The sequence below is a fragment of the Pelodiscus sinensis genome, chromosome 3, assembly GCF_052426305.1.
Source record: "Pelodiscus sinensis isolate ZL-2025 chromosome 3, ASM5242630v1, whole genome shotgun sequence".
In the NCBI taxonomy this organism is placed as follows: domain Eukaryota; kingdom Metazoa; phylum Chordata; order Testudines; family Trionychidae; genus Pelodiscus; species Pelodiscus sinensis.
This window is the reverse complement of record NC_143054.1, coordinates 190,174,050-190,194,159: the sequence shown is the minus strand read 5'-3', so window position 1 is coordinate 190,194,159 and position 20,110 is coordinate 190,174,050. Positions and strand designations below refer to the sequence as shown.

At 38.5% G+C, this 20,110-nt stretch overlaps 1 protein-coding gene across 7 annotated transcripts in view; it reads right to left on the bottom strand.

The window, feature by feature from the left end:
• The window catches only part of SEL1L2 (SEL1L2 adaptor subunit of SYVN1 ubiquitin ligase), a 63,421-nt gene that overhangs the window by 17,222 nt on the left and 26,089 nt on the right, over positions 1 to 20,110 (bottom strand). For 6 of the 7 annotated variants that reach the window (XR_016349025.1, XR_016349026.1, XM_025180472.3 and 3 more), the window contains exons 6-15: positions 12,639 to 12,692; positions 12,462 to 12,521; positions 12,282 to 12,363; positions 9,607 to 9,761; positions 9,006 to 9,062; positions 7,905 to 7,973; positions 5,037 to 5,114; positions 3,143 to 3,205; positions 2,453 to 2,540; positions 2,210 to 2,358 (exon numbers count right to left, since the gene is read on the bottom strand). Coding sequence is in view for 5 of the 7 variants with exons in the window: in XM_025180472.3 (XP_025036257.3) it covers positions 2,210 to 2,358; positions 2,453 to 2,540; positions 3,143 to 3,205; positions 5,037 to 5,114; positions 7,905 to 7,973; positions 9,006 to 9,062; positions 9,607 to 9,761; positions 12,282 to 12,363; positions 12,462 to 12,521; positions 12,639 to 12,692 (855 nt within the window). In the remaining 2 variants the exon portion in view is untranslated. The remainder of the gene's footprint in view (positions 1 to 2,209; positions 2,359 to 2,452; positions 2,541 to 3,142; positions 3,206 to 5,036; positions 5,115 to 7,904; positions 7,974 to 9,005; positions 9,063 to 9,606; positions 9,762 to 12,281; positions 12,364 to 12,461; positions 12,522 to 12,638; positions 12,693 to 20,110) is intronic. The other variant, XM_089776904.1, reaches the window with a different exon arrangement.

Below are 20,110 nucleotides of genomic sequence, written 5' to 3'. Positions count from 1 at the left end.
AGAAGACTCGTTTTCATATTTGTCCATAGCTTATGCACAAGATAGCCCCCAAATGTACTGGTCATTTGTCACTAGCATCTGCTGGTGAGATTCAACTCTGACTTGTTATGAATTGGTAGTACTGGCACTAGATAATAATATTTTGGCATTCCCCCCAATTATCTCAAAGTCCACCCCAATTAAGCTGTGTATTAGAGGGTAGTGTCCTCTTCTTTTTTGGGGAGAGGGTGAACCTCACTCTGATCTGCACTGTGGATGAAGGATAACTTTCTGCAAGATGTAAAGATTCTGATGGAAGAGTATGTCTCAGAGCAATATTTCTTATGTTACTATAGAAAGTCTTGTAATGCATATGTATTTCATAAGAAAACCAGGAATGTACAAAATCTAGATATAGTGCTAAAGTTGCCAGTTAACTGCCTGAGCAAAAATGGGGTCAGTTGAACTGGATGTATTTATAGTACATGGAAAACTTGATAAAACTGGAACTTCCAATAAAATCCTAAAACAGGCATGAATATTTGTGGGCAAAGAATAAAAACAGCCACAGAAAATCTTCCCTAAAATGTTATATCAATAGTCATGTACAAATACTTAGGATTCTTTGGGATGAATAGTTCTAAGTTAAATCAAACCTTGATATTTTAGGCATACTCAACCTACTTTTTTTTTAAAGAGCGCCAAATTGATAAGTATTGTACTTACATTAGTAAATTAATTGGGTGAAGAGTCAGAAAAATAGATTTAAAAATTGATCTCAGGACTGAGGGTTGTAATACTTTTCTTTAATTACAGTGGTTGGGTTTATTGTGCTGGCGTTGGGTAATGCCAGTGGTCTGTAAGGTACAGGAGGTCAGACTGGATGATTTTGTTATCCCTTCTGACCCTAAACACTATGGGCATGGCTACATACCATTTTGGAGCAAGCCTCCCTTTTTATAGATGGGCATTATATTTGCCCTTTTCCAGTCTTCTGGAATCTCTCCTGACTTCCATGATTTTTCAAAGATGATAGCTAAAGGCTCAAATACCTTCTCTATCAGCTTCTTGAATATTTTAGGATGCATTTCATCAGGCTCTGGTGACTTGAAGACATCTAACTTTTCTAAGTAATTTTGAACTTTTCTTTTTTTATTTTAATTTCAAAACCTATCCCATTTCCACTAGCATGAAATATGGCCAGGTTAACACTAGATCTGAAAGGTCAAGTTAAGGTACGCAACTCCAGCTTTGTAAAATACGTAGCTGAAGTTGGCTTATCTTAAGCCTACTGGCACCATCTTCACAGAGGGAGACTGATGGGAGCAAATGCTCCAGTCGGTTTCCCTTGCTTCTTGATCCTGCAAGGTGTACCAGCCCTGACCAGAGCCTTCTTCAGCATTTGATTTAGCAGGTCTTAATGCCAGAAATGCCAGTGTAGCAAGTGAAGACATGGCCTATGTATCCTACTACTCTGAGGTGTAAAGGCCATTATACCTCCATGTTATGGGTCTCTACTCTCCATACGTATGCCTACACTACTCCCTAGTTCAAACTAGGGAGACTAATGAGGGCGACTGAAGTTGCCATTGAAGCATGGGATTTAAATATCCCACACTTGATTAGCATAATCCCGTCCGGTCGCCATTTTGGAAACTGACTAGCCTGAAGTAACTGCCCGCGTCTATTTGCGGCAGAGAAGTGGGATTCCGAGATAAACCCCTTAGTTCGAATTTACTGTTAAACCGCATTCCATGAGGAATAACAGTTAATTCAAACTAAAGGGTTTATCTCGGAATCCCGCTTCTCTGCCACGTATAGACGTGGGCAGTTACTTCGGGCTAGTCAGTTTCCAAAATGGCGACCAGCCGGGATTATGCTAATCAAGTGTGGGAAATTTAAATCCCGTGTTTCATTAGCAACTTCGGTCGCCCTCATTAGCCTCCCTAGTTCGAACTACGGGGCTAGTGTAGACATACCCCATTATACTCTAATTTACTTTGGAGAAACTCTGTTGATATCAGTGGAGTTGTTCTGGGTTTAGACTAATGTAGCTGAAACCAGAATTTGGCCCACATATGATTACCTTTTTCCTTCAGAAAATGCAGATTTTTTACTTTAAATCATAGCATATAATCAATTTTCATAAAAAATGTAAGTTAAAATAGTAATAAAAATTCTGCCTTTTATTCTATAACTAATCACAAATCATTAAAAATATACTTTTTACCTCAACTGCATTTTGACATGATCTAAACACTCCAGTCCCTGCAGCATACATCTGAGCCAAATAATAAACAGCAACGGGTTGTCCGTTTTGAGAGGCCAAGTAAAAATATTTGAAGGCAAGTTTATAGTCTTTTCTTACTCCAGTGCCAGCTGCAAATCAAGTCGAGATTGGAGCCTTTAGTTTTTGTAAAATTACAGATTACTGATAAATGCAAATTTGATTTGAAAAATATATAATACTTACAGTGATATATGACTCCTAGTTGGAACTGTGCATCTGCCAAGCCTTTCTCAGCTGCTTTATGGAAGTATTTAAAAGCTTCAGTATAGTTCTGAAAGGTAATTACCTACCATTACTGAAAGTTCTATGTACCTCCTAGCACAGTAAGAATTGTGTGTTCATGAAAAAGACAAGATTTCTCCCACCTTTGGGTGGCACAATTTTACTGGCAGAATGTTATACTACATCCCCAAAAATTAAAAACAAAATCAAACTAACGTTTTTGTCTTTCTATTATAGTATTTGAGATCAGGGTTCTAATTCTGATTTCATCCCAGTTATACACAGTCCAATGCCACAAAGTTCAATGGAATAATAGCGACCAATGGTTTGTTTTTTTTATTTAACTGGACTCTGAGCCTCAATCTGTTCAAAGTTACACAAGTATAAATCAGGAAGAACTTCATTAAGGACACACAATGGTGTATGCATGATAGCGTTCAGATTACAAGAAAAATTACTCATATTTGTAGTACATACTATTATCATATTAGCTACACCACTTGAATAAGCTACATTATAGCTATTTGAGCTACAATCTCCTATTAAAGGAAATGCTAATTCATAGCAGATACTGATTAAACATTTTATTTTCTCTGATTTTTACTAGATGTATTTGGAAAACATATTTGAAATTACTAAAATAATTCTTACCACAGGAACACCTTTTCCTTGAAAATAAAGAAGGCCTAGCCCCCACAGTCCAACTGCATTACCCTAAAATAATGTATTAAATTTGAATGTAATTTCTCATTAAAGACATTGAAAAGTATTTGCAATAAAGTAAACATCTATCATATATAGTTATTAATCAATTAGATACTCTTGCTTTTCTTTTTACTATGATATAAGGAATTTAGAACTATGAATTCTGATAATAATTATGGATTAATGCTAAATTAGTACAGTATTCCTATTCTGAGGACTCTCGTGAATGCTTGTAGCCATACCTTATATTTAAAAAGTGGCTTTCATTTTTGTTCTCCATATCTTATTTCACTGACATTAAATAAAAAAGCTTCCTTAAAAGTGGCTTGAGTAGGTGGTAAAACCAGAGCAGGCTGTGTCCCCCCACAAAAAAATAGGCCCTGATAGGCTCTTAGGGACACATGCAGGAAATGCTCTGATTGTGCAGGTATTTCCCCTCCCACTGGAAAATGGGATTCTGACACATATATTGTAGCAACCTTCAATTTTGGACACTATACAGGGGTCCCCAAGTATCTGGATTAGTGGCAGACAACATTCTGATGAAATGCTTTTTTCATCAGCATTTGCCAGTTTGTCAAAATGAAACTTTTGTGGAGATGGTTTGTTTCTGATGATGTTTTGACAGAATGAGAACATCAGAACTTGTGGATTTTATTCTAAAGGGTTTGGAATGGCTGCCATGTGAAGAGAGATTCAAAAGATTGGAATTTTTCAGCTTAGAAAAGAGGAGACTAAGAGGGAATATGATAGAGGTCTATAAAAATCATGACAGGTATGGAGAAAGTGAGTAAGGAAGTTATTTATTTGTTCCAGTAACATAAGAACTAGGGGTCACCAGATGAAATTATCATAGAATCATAGAATACTAGGAATGGAAGGAACCTCGAGAGGTCATCGAGTCCAGTCTCCTGCTCTCATGGCAGGACCAAATACTGTCTAGACTGTTCCTGATAGACATTTATCTAACCTACTCTTAAATATCTCCACAGATGGAGTCTCCACAACCTCCCTGGGCAATTTATTCCAGTGTTTGACTACCCTGACAGTTAGGAACTGCAGTTTGTTTGTCTCTCTCCTTTTTTCATGCACTCTTGTGGCAGAAGAGCTTGGGGTATCCATGGGGGAGAATTTAAGTGTTTGCCCATGGTTTTAGGGATAAAAATCATTTGATGGTGGTAGCGACCCCCCGTTCCTCCAGCCCCCCGCAAATCTGTGCATTTGTGATTCTGGAGGAAGTTTTTATAACCAGTGCTTGTAGTGGGCAAGGTATATTTAAAGTCTTTGTGGGCCCCCAACTTCTGCACTTGGAGTGCCAGAGTGGGGATCAGCCCTGACAAAGGCAGTTCTATCTTACTATCTCAGTTGTAAGAAGTACTTGTCTTCTGCCAATATCCAGCATCTCCTTAAAACCAGGACATAGAATAATAGTACTTTAATAGGCAACCCGATACTTTTCATTCGTTCTATACAATATGAGACCACTTAGTGAGTTCTTGTAATGCCTTGGACTTTAGTGAGAGCTGAGGATGATTAGCATCTTCCAGAACTGGGCATTTAGTTTATACATGAACAATGACAGTTCTACCTCCTGTTTCTACTTCAACTTTTCTGCTTGTTCTTCCATTACCTTTAACATTACCAACTGCATAACACTGGGTTATATTTTATAGGCTTCGGAAGTGTGCTATATTTACCTACTTCTTAAAAATCTATAACTGAACAATATTCCCATCAAATGTAAGAAATTGATTACATGCTTTTCTCCTGTAATTTACACACTAATTGATGCGTTAATCAAATACACTTTTAAAATATTATATAAAACCAGATTATTCACCTTTTCAGCTGCCATTGTGAAGTACTTAAATGCAGAAGCATTACTCTGTGTCACTGCAACACTTCCTTCTAAAAACATCTGGTCAGTACAAAGAAAAAGAGATATTTGCTCCTTAGATATGTTTTATGAATCCCTGCCTATCCAGTTTTTCATAAAAATTATAAACAGTGGAACAATGTCTGCTCCTACTTCCACTTGGACATCTCCAGTAAAGCCAATGTACAGGTGTAATTCAGAACAGAACTTTGCCAGTTCACTCCCACTTATGAGTTTTTCTGACTGGTTTAATTTTCTAAAATGATTTATACTGTGTACACACTAATAGAATCATGTTAGTTACTTGTATTTAATTTGTTTTCTTTAAAAAGCCTTTTGGTTATTCGCAATAACTTCTGAGACCAAGATTTTCAAAAGTGACTTGTGATTTTTGTGTGCCTCCTTTAGAGTGCCCAAACAGAGACATCTTATAGGGAGATGATGTTCAGAAAGTAGCCAACATCTACCTCTGGAAATTAGCCTTCATAAGGCATCTCAAATGCACATCCAACAATGGACGCATGATTTCAAAAGCATGTTTCCCTTTGGAAAATCTCAGCCTAGGTAGCTTGTAGACCTATGAACAGTGTTCCCTCTAAGAATGTCCATCCATGAGCAGAGTGAGTTTTGTTTAGTGCACCAACATTGAGGTCACATGCACTTCTTCGGATATGTGCCACTATAGCACCCACAGATTATTAACAAATCTTTTTTATATATATTTTAAACGTTGTGGAAGAAAGAATACTAAAACAAGGAATAATTAACAAGGTGCATGACTTTAAATAATATGAGATCAAATAAAATTAAACTGCAAAATTTTCAGTAGCCATGTCCTAATGTAATGAATACAAAAAAGCATTGCGTTAGAAGTCCTTTTCAATTGCTATGTAATTAATTATAAATTTAGACTCGTTGATAGAGAACCACATTCCATTTTTTTTCAATTTTCCATTTCCCACAATTTTCTCCGTATTGGAAATGACTAGAGTAATAACAGACACAAAGAGGGATTTGACTGGATGGTGTCATTTCTGCACGGAATGCCTCATTAACACATGTACACCATTAAACTGTTTACTTCATCTACTTCCCAGTTTTACTTTTTTAAGTCAAGGAATTAAGATTATTTGAAGATGAACATATTCAGAGACATTGGTGTGACAGTTTAGAAGAGGAATAAGGTCATTTCTGCAAACATTAGCAACCAATGACACCATTTTCCTACTTGCCATGTGTATGCTGGAAAGAATGATTAGCAACATCTAACTGCTCTCACACATACTCACACACACACCTTCATTGAATTTTGTGCCAGGGACTGAGTGTGCATCTCTGAGTAACATGTTTCAGTCCTAGACCTTCACTTTTACAAATCTGAATCTTGGTTTAATGTATACCAAAGCTGTGGGGGTTATAAAGAGAAGTTTTCAACTTTGTTCAGGTTTCACTATGGCACTTAATACATGTTATTTCATACTGGAAAGACAGCCTGACCTGATGGATATTTTGACCTCTATCATTATACAGAAAATAGAGAGCATAATGTGTAATTTAAATTACTTCATCATGAGTAGTGATTCAGCTTGTTGCTATAATCAAACATTAGCATTAGCATTAAAAGGTGATGTGCAAACAAAAACTAAAAATGTTGTTCACTGCAGCACTATATTCTGAATGTCTCCAGTAAACAGGCTAAGAAATGCAATCAGCACATACAATACACAAATAAAACCTAACCTATATTCAAAATTATTTTTGCCTCCTACAAAGTCCTAAAATACCAGAAAAGTTCATAGAAGCATTAGACAGGGTCCACATCCACAGGGTCTTAGTTAAGTAATAGTTACAGTTTCAAAATGTCTCTTTTAACATTTTACTACTAGCCAGTTATTACATTTAGAAGTAAAATAATAAAAGAAACCTGTGACATTAAAAAAACCCAACCAATTCTTAGCTTAGTTTTTGGGCTTATTGCTTTATCTAAATTTCCTTGATCTGATTTCTCAGAATGCTAGGTAAAAGATGACCTAATAGCCATATAAGTTCACAATTATACTTCTGGAGAGGGCTTAATTGAAGTCAAGAGGAGTTGAGCATCCTCTTAAAGTAAAACATGTATTTAAATGTTGGCTTGAATAGGCATGGTTTCTTGAATTAGTCAACTTCATTGGCTGACTTCCAGCTAGCGAGGCTGCCCCAGCTGGGACAACCTCACCTTGCATGCCCCAGCTCTAGCTGGAGCAAAGGGACAGCCACCCACTGCCATGCAGCTGTCCAGAAGTGGAAAGGACCTTGTGAGGTCATCAAGTCCAGTCCCCTGCTCTTATGGCAGGACCAAATACCATCTCTGACAGATTTACCCCAGATCCCTGAATGACCCCCACAAGGATTATACTCAAAACCCTGCATTTAGCAGGCCAATGCTCAAACCACTGAGCTATCCCTCCCCCCCTAAATGTGTTAGGGATAGTTCTACTTCCTCACTCTGAGGATTGGGGTAGGTGGAGGAGAAAGGATAATTTGCTACACCCCTAACCAGGTGTCAAAAATTCATCCACCCCCACCCCATATATGGGCTCACCACCACTGTGTTCTGATGCTGCCCCCTCCTGTCCCTTCTTACTCATTAGCTCACAGTAGGGACTAGCAGTTGTATGGCGCCTGCTTTGCCCACAGGATCTCTGTGCTACAATATGGGGTTGCTGCATGGGGAAGCAGAGTGAAGGTGCTACTGCCTGTACACACTGGGTATCTACTTTAAGTTTAGTCATTATCTAGTCCTTGACCATTGCAAGTTACTAAATTAATCTCATGAAAAGTAAGACGTACCTTTCCCAGGAGTGCCATGCCATGTGTATTCCCTGCTTTTGCTGCCTTTAGGAAATAGTAGAAAGCTTTCTGAATAAAAAGCAATAACAAAGTTACATTTTTCACTTGAAAAAGGTGTTTTTTGTAAATTCAACCAAGACAAATGTTTTGCATAACATTGAAACTGCTCATGATTTAGTCAGACCAGAAAGCCTCACAACACTGAAAATTTATGATAGTGCTTACACATTATCATAAATGTATGCCCATATGTAGTCCCACTCAGGACTGTTTATGCACATTAATCTTTGCAGAATCAGGGCCTTGGTCTGGTATGATAGGTGAGTAATGGCTGAATCAAAGGTCAGAACAGAGCATCTAGATCCATTACCTAAGCACACATAGATAGGAACAAATTGTCAGCATAGAGGCCATATGAACGAGTTTTTACAAATTTTTGTTACAATGCACGTGACCAATAGTGTTCTCCATAATGTGATTATCTTTCAGAAACATTATTTTGCCTTCCCCTCCCACAATCGTCAATGTCAGCTTTGTGCCTAAAAACTCTCAGATAAGCACAAAATGTCATCAGTGCTTTTTATATGTACATGAATTACAGTATATGTCTTCTTACAATGTCAGTCTTAAGCATAAAGAACTGCTTAGTTCTTTGAATTTCTGAGGACCCTAAGAAGCTGCACTACCCCAGAGGCCAAAATTCATCTCATCTTCTACTCTGACAGGCAAGAATAGAAAGGGAAGAGACTAACTGCCTTACTTACTCTTCTCCCCACAGGATTAGGAAAGAAACTTGTCTTTGATTCCTTCCTTTCTCATACACATTTATATGCAGTAATAGTGCACTGAAACTTTTTTGGCTGCTTTGGGGTGCTGAGATAATTATGGAGCCCAGATAGTCTGTCTGAGCCCATTCACCTTCATAACCATGCTAAGTGAAACCCTGTAGAATAAAGTCATAATGGGAGTTTTAATTTACAGAATCAATAAAGTTAAATGACTATAGTTTAGTGCAGAATATTCATATATGCAAATAAACTGGTTATAGTTAAAACTAATGTTGCAAGATTAAATCTTCAGCTCTTATTTAAATATACCTACAGAATGATCTTTCTCTAGTCCTTTCCTTCCTGCAAGATGTAATTGACCAAGATATACCTAGAAATAATTATTCAAAACAATGTATTTCAGCAACATTCTCTGTCTTTCTGAAATCCCAGAAAAAATGCCATAAATTCACCATGAGCAGAAACTTCTGAGCAAATAGCATACCTTGAATGCTTTCATATGATGAAATAAATATTGTTATAGTTTTGGCTTAACCTAATAAAATACCATGTCTTTTCTGCATTTTATCTTAATACCCAGAAACTCTAATCAAGGTTGGCACCCCACTGTATGAGACACTGCACAAATATGTGATCCATGCCTAAAGGCCTGACATTCTAAGGCCTTAATTCTGCAATCAGATCCTTTGTGTTTGCATGGATTCCAATGGAAACAAATGGTTCAATGCCATTTAGGGATTTCCCCATACCAAGGAATGTACCCACTTTCCTTGTGTGTCCAAATCCTGTTTCCATTGAGTTGAGTGCTGCAGGATAAGGTCCATATGACAAAATATTTGTACTTCATGAATACTGTCCTGTCCCCATAAGTGAATAGTTTTCCAGAAAAAAAGTATCCTAGTTTTATACATTACCTGTATCTGTGTGTCTCCTCTATCAGCCAAAAACTTGTAGTATTGGTGTACATCCCAGTCTAAGAAGTCATTGTTAGAACTCAAATTTTCTGATTTTTCCACCAGTCTCACTTTTTCTACTAGCATATCTTCATTTTTTTTTAGTTTATCAGCAACTTTTAATAAAAATGACAAGAGTATAATACGAAAATATTATATTTAGCAATATAGAGATTATTAATGTGGCTAGTACATTACATAGGGTTATATAAAATTATGCAAAAAAAACCTGGTTAGCCAAATAAAGTAGAACCAAGTATAACATCCAGTACTACACATCTTTCTTTTCTTTCTATATACAAAAAAATTCCTGCAGGATGACACAATAACATCATCATGTCATCAAAGTCCCCAGGAGCCAAGCCCCAACCACTCCTGGCCTGGACTTCTTCATGGGCCACATGGAAAGCCAGGGCTGCCACGCTGCAGCTCTGGCTCATCCTTCACCTCCTCAGCAGCTGCAGGGAGAGCCGGAACTACCTTGGCTCAGCCCTCCCTGGCGGCCAGGGTGGGAGAGCCAGGGCTGGTGCAGCAGGGGGGTGAGGAGGAGGGGAGAGCCAGGGATGGTGTGATGGGGAAGTGAGGAGGAGGGGAGAGCCAGGACTGGCACAGACACTGGGGTGGAGGAGGGGAGAGCCGGGACTGGTGCAATGATGTGGGAAGGAGGAAAAACAGGGGTAGTGTGGCCTTGGTGACTGGGGGGGAGGGGTGTTGGCGAGCATAGCGAGCAAGGGACTCAGCCCTATAGTTTTAGTAATTGTTATGCTATTCAGAAGGGTATTGCTCACTTATAAAAATAAAGTGATTCTATTGAACAGGCCTCTATGGATATATTTTTGCTTTTTTAGATATTGTTGTTTGGTTCTAGCATAATTTATACAGTGCTAAATTCAGAAAAAAATTATATCTGCCTTTGCTGTCTAGATCTTATGTAGCAGCAGCAATGGAGGAAACATGACAAGCAAACCCATTAGATTAGTAAATTGAAAAGACACTTCAAAGAGCTGATGGGAAATCCTCACACCAGTTGCAATATTTAATGTAGGACTGAATTTCAACTAGTAAGTTGAGAAATAAAAATGAATAACTATAGAAAGTGAGGAGAAGATGAAGAAACTTCTGCTATTTGTTTTATGTGAAGCAGAACAAAAGTAAAGAACTTGGAAAAAGCAATAGTGCCTAGATTTGCATCTTGGTATTATGTCATGTAGATGGAAGGCCAATATGGACTGCCCTTAGAAATGACAACTATGTTTACTGAAATCACATTCATTCCTGCCAGAAATGTACTGGTTATTGCTGCATTTATGCCTCTCCCATAAAGATGATTTGTATGTATTTGAGGAACTAAAAGTAAAATATAAAAATTACTTTAATAACTTGTACATTAAGGTCAATAATTATTGCTAAGAGCATAGCAATAAGTGGCATTTTATAGATGCTGTTTTAAGAACAAAATTGATAAATGGGAAAAATATGACAAATTAATAATAATACAAGATTCTTTAATTTGGTGTATATGACTTTCAGGTATGAAAAGTTGATTTTTCATTTTTCTTACAGAATATTATGTAAAGATCACATTATAAGTCACAGAGAAAGAATATCTTTACCCAGATAAATTAAAGTTAAAAAGTTAAAGTTGAGAATGTCACTTTAAAAAAGTAACAATGTTACAGTCTAACAAATGACAGTGAAACTTTGGGGGTTCAAAACATTGGGAGTTCAAAAAACAGTGAACATTTTAACATCAGTGTTAACTTTTCCCCCTACCTCTGCCCTCCTTCAACAAGTATACTGGAGAGTGTCATCTGTTTCCATAACAAACTTATTCATAACAATATATGGTTTTGGAATGTAAGATAAAACATACCCCGACCCCTGCTTCCAGCTGATACTGGACATGTTCAGTTATGAAGAGGAAAATGTTTGGGCAAACTCATAACTCAAATGGCTGAATGGATTTTGCCTCTAACCCCAGTGAAGAAATGCAGGTAACACAAGCTACTGCTACATTGGCTGGATTGGTGACTTACATATAGTTTTCTTGAAGCTTGATTGTGGTTTGGCAGCTACATAATTACGGAGCTTCTAAAGTTCCAGTGTCATAGTAGTTTCCATGATTAGGACAGGAGAGCCCAGTAGCAATTTGTCTAAGGTTTAAGTTTGCAGTGATGCAGGGTAACAGCAACCTCCTTTATGCCATCAGTCCCTTAAATTGGTGGCACTGCCTGGAAAGCAGCATAGCCAATGATGTCCAGGTAGTGGCTTGATTCACTTCCTTTTGTGGAGATGGGGATGTCAAAAGCAGACTTCCAATGAAAGCTGTCTTAGAACTTTGATTGTGATGTGCCTACCATGTTTCCAAAATATTATTTTAACTATGGCACTATATGAAAGTACAGACAATTGATAGAACTCATGAGATGGCAATATTACATAGCTTAAACTCTACACTTAAATAAATGTGCACAGCTTTTATTGCTCTTAATGAAAGTTACATCTGTGCATCTGATAACAGAATCTGGTGTAATTACTCGTTATGAATGAAAAATTGTCTTTCTTCACTTCACATAATATTTTTCATTTGCTCTAAAATGAGATATGACAACAGTAATGACATATGGACCACTTACCTAAATATGCCACTTTCCTGTAATTTGTAAGTGCTGTTTCACAATTTCTTGGAACATTTATTCCAACCCAGTAACGGTATCCCTAAAACAATAATTAACTGATATTTTTCTTATTCTTTAAATTTTGGATTATTGTATGGAGAACAAGAAATAGAGCTGCCAAATATATAATTTACAAACCAAAATCATCTTGGATATCAAATTTCCTCCAAGACTTGCAAATGTGTAATAAACAAGAGCCTAAAACACAGAAACAAAATATTATACAAGGAATGAAAAAACAAAACCAATGGTATTTTGGTAAATCATTTCTTTAATTTTTCAAAGACTAGCATATCAATTTTTAATTTTTCTTACCTTGGCTGGATTATACTCCATGCCTATGCCATATGAAAACATAAATCCTAAAGCCTGCAGCTCCAAAATAAAAGCAAATGTTAGAACATTTATTTAAGTGTGGTCATTTGTTTTGTTCATACAAACTGTATCAGACGCTTCCTGATTTATTTTATTTCTTTTCTGATTTTCAATGAGCTTTTAAAGAGTTAAAACTCTACTAACTGGGGTTATGCAGTCTTCATTTAGTAACTTGCTAAAATGCTTCCTTTTTTGTTACCTGTCAGGTGTGCATGTTAGGCTTATATAAAGTATTAATCACTAATCTAAGTCCTTGACTCAGCAAAACACTTAAATATATGCTTACAGACTACAGTTATGCATTTGTGTAAATGTTGTGTTCAGTTGTGGAATAAAACAGGATCTCATAGAGTGTGTCTGTAACCCACACATGTATGGGGTGCAATTCACTATCCCATGTAGTGGTACTTAGACCACTTACAGTGAGAGAGAAGAATAAGTGAGCTCTATGGCCTAAGCTGCAAGCCACCTGGCTTTATAGCTCAAACTCGGGGCTCCTACACGAAACTACCAAAAGTCCCATGTTGGAATCTGCCTGTTGGCAGTTACATGTCCATGTAATGCGCAAGTCACAGAATGACATAGGAAAGGGCTTAATGGTAGTTTATAGATCTTCTTTACCTAGTAGTTCTGCAGAGCAGTGTCAGGGTCAATGTTGATGCTGAGTATTTTGGACTAGTTTATAGCCATTAGCTTCATCTGATTATTATAATGTTGCCCCAGGTGTTTTCCATTAGGTACTTTGGCCCTGGAATCTCTTAATCTATAAAATCAGTTCTGTAACTTAATTCTCTCAGATAAATAAATGGAAAAGCCATCTATAGTACTAGACTATGGCACTGGCCCAAGACAATAAAACATCATAATTTAATTTGTAGCTATATTTTGCTATTGTATCATTTATGAGTTGGTAAATTATTTTAATAGGATTTACAGAATTCCAATGGACATAAGCACTATTGCTATTCTGAGCCAGAGCTGGCAGAATAGCACTTAGACTGAATATTGTGCGGAGATTATAAATGATTTAATGTGTTTCAAAAATTTCTATTCTCTTTTGTAGAGCCTGTCACCATGGAAATTAGGTGTTAATGAAGGAAATTCAACAAACAAAAGACAATAAAATGTTAACATGAATGCATCTTGAATTTCACCCTGATGATCTCTAGATTCTGGCATTTCTAAGAGGAAACAAAGGTGAATGTCTTCAACTAATACTACTAGTCCCTATACCAGTGGTGGGGAACCTAAGGTCTGGGGACCAGATGCAGCCCCTTGGTTGACTGGATCTGGCCTCTGAGGCTCGGGGAACCCCCCAGCATTGGGGAACCCATGCTGGGGATGGGTTTTTTGTTTGTTTGTTTTTAGTTTCTCACTTGTGTGCAGCCCCTGACTGATTTTTCTGTGTGTCAGTGGCCCCCAACCTAAAAAGGGTTCCCCATCCCTGTCCTATACCTATATACCATTAGTTCACCTGAAAATTCCAGAATAGAGGAAGCCCTAGTGGGAATAGACCACGAAGGGTGGTACCACACATCCCGTACAAGCCATTGGTAGCAGAAGGGAGTCTGCTGTAATTCTGAATTGCTCCCAAGGCTTCCTGAGTTGCATTTTGGCCCCCACAGAAGCCTTGAATTTGGAGGGTGCAAATCTGGCTTAAAGTCATGCTCACCTTGGCTTTGTCTTCAGTACTGCCCCTCCAGAGAGGAACAGCACAGAGAGCTGACTGTGAGTGGCTTTGTGAACAGAAGCAGCAAACAGGGAGTTTTGAGAGGGAGTTCTCCAGGTAAAGGAGGGGCAAACACGGGACCCTTGAGGTAAGTGGTTGAAGGTTTGAAGTATAGAAGCCTCTGTTAATTGGCTGAGCCTTAGTCAGAGGGCGGGGCTATCAGGAAGGGCAGGGCTTTATAAAGCAGTGAGTCAGTGACCAGGGAGTTTTGAGAGGGAGTTGGAAAGGGGCCAAGGTACACTTGCTAGTCTTTATAGTTTAGTTTAAAGGTTTTAATCAAAACTTCCTGATTTAACTAGAAAACCTATCAATAACCTAGGTAGCTGTAGGAGAGAATTCAGGCAGAAGCCCAGCAGCACAGTGGGGGCTATCCTGTTTATTGTACTCAGTGTAGCATGTATGATTACCTGTCCTATGGGTGGGTGGCGTACGTGTGCATTCGGTGCAAGGAGCTCCTGACCCTCAGAGACCATGTATGGGCTTTGGAGGTCAGGGTGGCTGAACTGGAGGAGCTGAGGGAGGCAGAGAGGTATGTAGTTGAGGCTTTCCGGGACACTGCAGAATTGTCCCACCTCTGGTCCAACAGCCCCTGAGCTGTTAAGGAGGATGAAAGACTCAGGGAAGGAGAGCAGTCAATGGGAACAGAGGGAAACCTTCCCATAGTTGGGACCTCCTTCCAGATGTTGGGGTATCCTCTCACACTGAGGTTACCTCTCTGGGGGAGGGAACTCCAGTCAGTAGGAAAAGGCAGTTGTTAGTAATGGTAGATTTGATCATTAGAAATGTAGATAGATAGGTTTGCGATGACCAAAAGAACCGTATGGTGACTTGCCTACCTGGTGCGAAGGTTGCGGATCTCTCGAGGCATCTAGATAGACTTATGTGTAGTGCTGCAGAGGAGCCGGTGGTCGTGGTACATGTAGGTACCAATGACATAGGGAAAGGTAGCAGAAATGTCCTGGAGGCCAAATTTAGGCTGCTAGGAAAGAGACTGAAATCCAGGACCTCTATGGTGGCATTCTCAGAAATGCTTCCAGTTCCACACTCAGGGCTAGGCAGGCAGGCAGAGCATCAGAGTCTCAATGCATGGATGAGACAATGGTGTAGGGAGAAGGGGTTTAGCTTTATAAGGAACTGGGGAAACTTTTGGGATAGGGGGAGCCTATAGAGGAAGGATGGGCTCCACCTAAACCAAAGTAGATCCAGACTGCTGGCACTTAACATTAAAAAGGTCACAGAGCAGTTTTTAAACTAAGAGATGGGGTAAAGCCAATTGGTGCAGAGGAGCAAGTGGATCGGACAGGGACATCTCTTAGGCTGTGTCTAGACTGCAGGGTTTTTTCGAAAAAACTTCACCTGTGTCTAGTCTACAGCCGCGTTCTTTTGAAATTAAATTGAAAGAACGTGGCTTTTCTTTCAAAGGCGGTACTCCTCATTTCACGAGGAAGAACGCCTTTTTTCAAAAGTGCTCTTTTGAAAAAAGGCGTTCTTGAATGCAAACAGGGCTTTTTCGAAAGAGAGCATCCAGACTGCCTGGGTGCTCTCTTTCGAAAAAGCGGCTTGCTTTTTCAAAAGTACTGCTTGCACTCTTGACACTCTTTTTTGAAAGTATCTTTCGAAAAAGCCTCTTTCGAAAGAGACTTGCAGTCTAGACGTAGCCTTAGAGGAGAGTCTATTGATAGAGGTTCTCTAGGTTTTAGTCAAGAGGAGAGGATGGAAGAGGATAAAGTATGGGACAGATCAGACGAAAAACATTCACATAAAAAAGAATCTCACACATCAGAAAAGGGCAGACAAATAAACAGTGACAAGTTTTTAAAGTGTTTGTACACAAATTCTAGAAGTCTAAAAACTAACATGGGTGAACTAGAGTGCCTTGTGTTAAAGGAGGATACTGATATAATAGGCATCACAGAAACCTGGTGGAGTAAGGACAATCAATGGGACACAATCATTCCAGGGTACAAAATATATCGGAAGGACAGAATGGGTCTTGTAGGTGGAGGAGTGGCACTATGTGTGAAAGAAAATTTGGAATCAAATGAAGTAAAAATCTTAAATGAATCAACATGTTCCATAGAATCGCTATGGATAGTAATTCCCTGCTCTAATAAGAATATAACAGTAGGGATCTACTATCAACCACCTGACCAGGACAGTAATAGTGACTATGAAATGCTAAGGGAGATTAGAGAGGCTATCAAAACAAAGAACTCAATAATAGTGGGGGATTTCAACTATCCCCATATTGACTGGGTACATGTCACCTCGGGACGAGATGTAGAGACAAAATTTCTTGATACCTTAAATGACTGCTTCTTGGAGCAGTTGGTACAGGAACCCACAAGGGGAGAGACAATTCTCGATTTAGTCCTGAGTGGCACGTAGGATCTGGTCCAAGAGGTAACTATAACAGGACCGCTTGGAAATAGTGACCATAATATAATAACATTTAACATTCCTGTGGTGGGAAGAACACCTCAGCAGCCCAACACTGTGGCATTTAATTTCAGAAAGGGGAACTATGCAAAAATGAGGAGGTTAGTTAAACAGAAATTAAAAGGTACAATGACTAAAGTAAAATCCCTGCAAGCTGCATGGACACTTTTCAAAGACACCATAATAGAGGCCCAACTTAATTGTATACCCCAAATTAATAAAACATAGTAGAAGAACTAAAAAAGAGCCACTGTAGCTAAACAATCACGTAAAAGAAGCAGTGAGAGATAAAAAGACATCTTTTAAAATGTGGAAGTCAAATCCTAGTGAGGGAAATAGAAAGGAGCATAAACATTGTCAAATTAAGTGTAAAAAAGTAATAAGAAAAGCCAAAATGGAGTTTGAAGAACAGCTAGCCCAAAATTCAAAAGATAACAACAAATTTTTTTTAAAGTACATCAGAAGCAGGAAGCCTGCTAAAAAAACAGTGAGGCCCCTGGACAATCGAGATACAAAAGAAGCACTTGACGACGATGAAGTCATTGCGGAGAAACTAAATGAATTTTTTGCTTCAGTCTTCCTGGCTGAGAATGTTAGGGAGATTCCCAAACCTGACCCGTCCTTTGTAGGTGACAAATCTGAGGACTTGTCACAGACTGGAGTGTCATTAGAGGAGGTTTTGGAATTAATTGATAAACTTAACAATAACAAGTCACCGGGACCAGATGGCATTCACTCAAGTGTTCTGAAAGAACTCAAATGTGAAATTGCGGAACTATTAACTATGGTTTGTAACCTATCCTTTAAATCAGCTTCTGTACCCAATGACTGGAAGATAGCTAATGTAACACCAATATTTAAAAAAGGCTCTAGAGGCGATCCCGGCAGTTACAGACAGGTAAGTCTAATGTCAGTACCGGGCAAATTAGTTGAAACAATAGCAAAGAATAAAATTGTCAGACAGATAGAAGAACATAATTTGTTGGGCAAAAGTCAACATGGTTTCTGTAAAGGGAAATCATGTCTTACTAATCCATCAGAGTTCTTTGAAGAGGTTCTTGTGTGGATAAGTGTAAGGTAATGTAGTTATTTGGACTGCTTTGGAAAATGCAGGGAAATACTCTGACTTTACATCTAAGCTACATTTGGATTTTAACCTTTTGTGATAATTCCAAACAGACTTTTACAAATGTGCAGCCTCATCTCTCACTGCTACAAACCTGGTATAAGGACCTCATAAGCATTTTTAATTTATAGAATCTTTTACCTGTTCAATAATTATTTTTTCTTAATAATTTTTTGTTAGCTTTCTAAGGATGGGTTGACATTGTGATATTTTGGTAAGATCTGAGCCATACATTGACCCAGGGTAAGTGTCTGGTCCTTTGGGATCACATATGGTAAATAGAGTTTTCAATAACCTTTCACTATATTAGATCAACTTGTCTGCATGAGATCCAAAGGCTGGAATACCTAAAGGTGACTGCATTTGACTTCTTGTTAACCAGGGCAGCACTAGAGAATCTCTTTTGTTACTGGCTTGATGAATCTCATTATAGAATAACCCACCAGTTTTAGGGGAATGTCTGCCCAATTTCTTGTAGTCTGCCCTGTGTTTCACATTTTCAGTGTGGTCCATTCCAGGCACCAGTCACACTAACACACTGGGGTGCTGAAGCAGTTTTTATACTGGGGGTGCTGAGAGCCATTTAGCCAAACTGTAAACCCTGTATATAATGGAAACCGCTTCAAGGCAGGGAAACTACTTCAAGGCAGGGAATGGCAGCCCCACTAGTTCCAGGACCTATGCTAACACACTGTTTCCAGACTTACTTCAAATAAGACAGACTATGTCTTCTGTTTAGTTTGAATAAAAAGCCACATTGATTAGTTCCATTATTGCCATGAGATTTGAAGCAAACACAAGATATCCTTAACAAGGCTATTGAAGTAGCAAATGTGACAACAAGGATACCTAAGCATAACAAGATCACAATACATTTATGTAAACATCAGAGTGAGAGGTGGGATGGTCTGAGAATTTTTGTTTACCAATTCATTTTATTCCAGATACCTCTCAATAGGTGGATGCACCCAAACAAATCTATGTCTAGCATCTGGGTACGTCTTAACTGACATCTAATACAAAGGGTATCACACTGCTTTTGTGTATGCTACTTTACATACCTTTTTTAACATAATAGTCAATTCAAGGACATATGAATCATCCAGAAAGGTTGGATGACTTATTCATTGTTGTATTATGATTAAAATTATGTGGTTTATCTTGATGAATTGGGTCTACTATTCAAGTGGTCCTGGTTATTTATTGCCATTGTGTGAACGTAGATTAAGCATATTATGGAGGTGATACAGTAGGTCCTAAGGTGATGTGAATGATTCAGAATCTAGCATGGTTCTGTAGACAATCTTAGCAACTGGGTCAGGTCCATTAGGTTTGAAAGGAGTCCTGTTAGCCCTTGTAGCTAAAAGACATGTGGATTTACTCCCCTGCAAAATTCCTTCCAGTGACATCTGGTGTGTAATAGTGGAGATTAAGCAACTCAAAGTTCCCCATCATGTAATGATACAATATTTTGTATTTTTAATGAAAACTACGATTGTCTAGCAGAAAGTTAAAATTCTGGATAATGTCACTAGCTACAACTGCAACAACTAAACATAATTTTCAGCATCTGTGTACAAATATCCACAGTTAAAAATAATCAAGTTACTAGTAGGTGGTGGGTTAGTCTGAAAAATTAGATTTAAAAGTTAAAGATATAGTAATGGAAAACAATATATTTGTAAAATAACAACGAGAAGTCGTGTGGCACCTTATAGACTGAGGGTATGTCTACACTAGCCCCCTACTTTGAACTAGGGAGGCTAATGTAGGCATTCAAAGTTGCAAATGAAGCCCGGGATTTAAATATCCTGGGCTTCATTTGCATCTTCCTGGGCGCCACAATTTTTAAATCCCCCTTAGTCCGAACTTCGTGCCTGCAGCTACACACGGCACGGAGTAGGTAGTTCAAATTAGGATCTCTAATTCGAACTACTGGTATACCTCGTTCCACGAGGAGTAACAGCAGTTTGAATTAGAGATCCTAATTCGAACTACCTACTCTGTGCCGCGTGTAGCCGCGGGCACGGAGTTAGGACTACGGGGGATTTAAAAATGGCAGCACCCGGGCAGATGCAAATGAAGCCCGGAATATTTAAATCCCGGGCTTCATTTGCA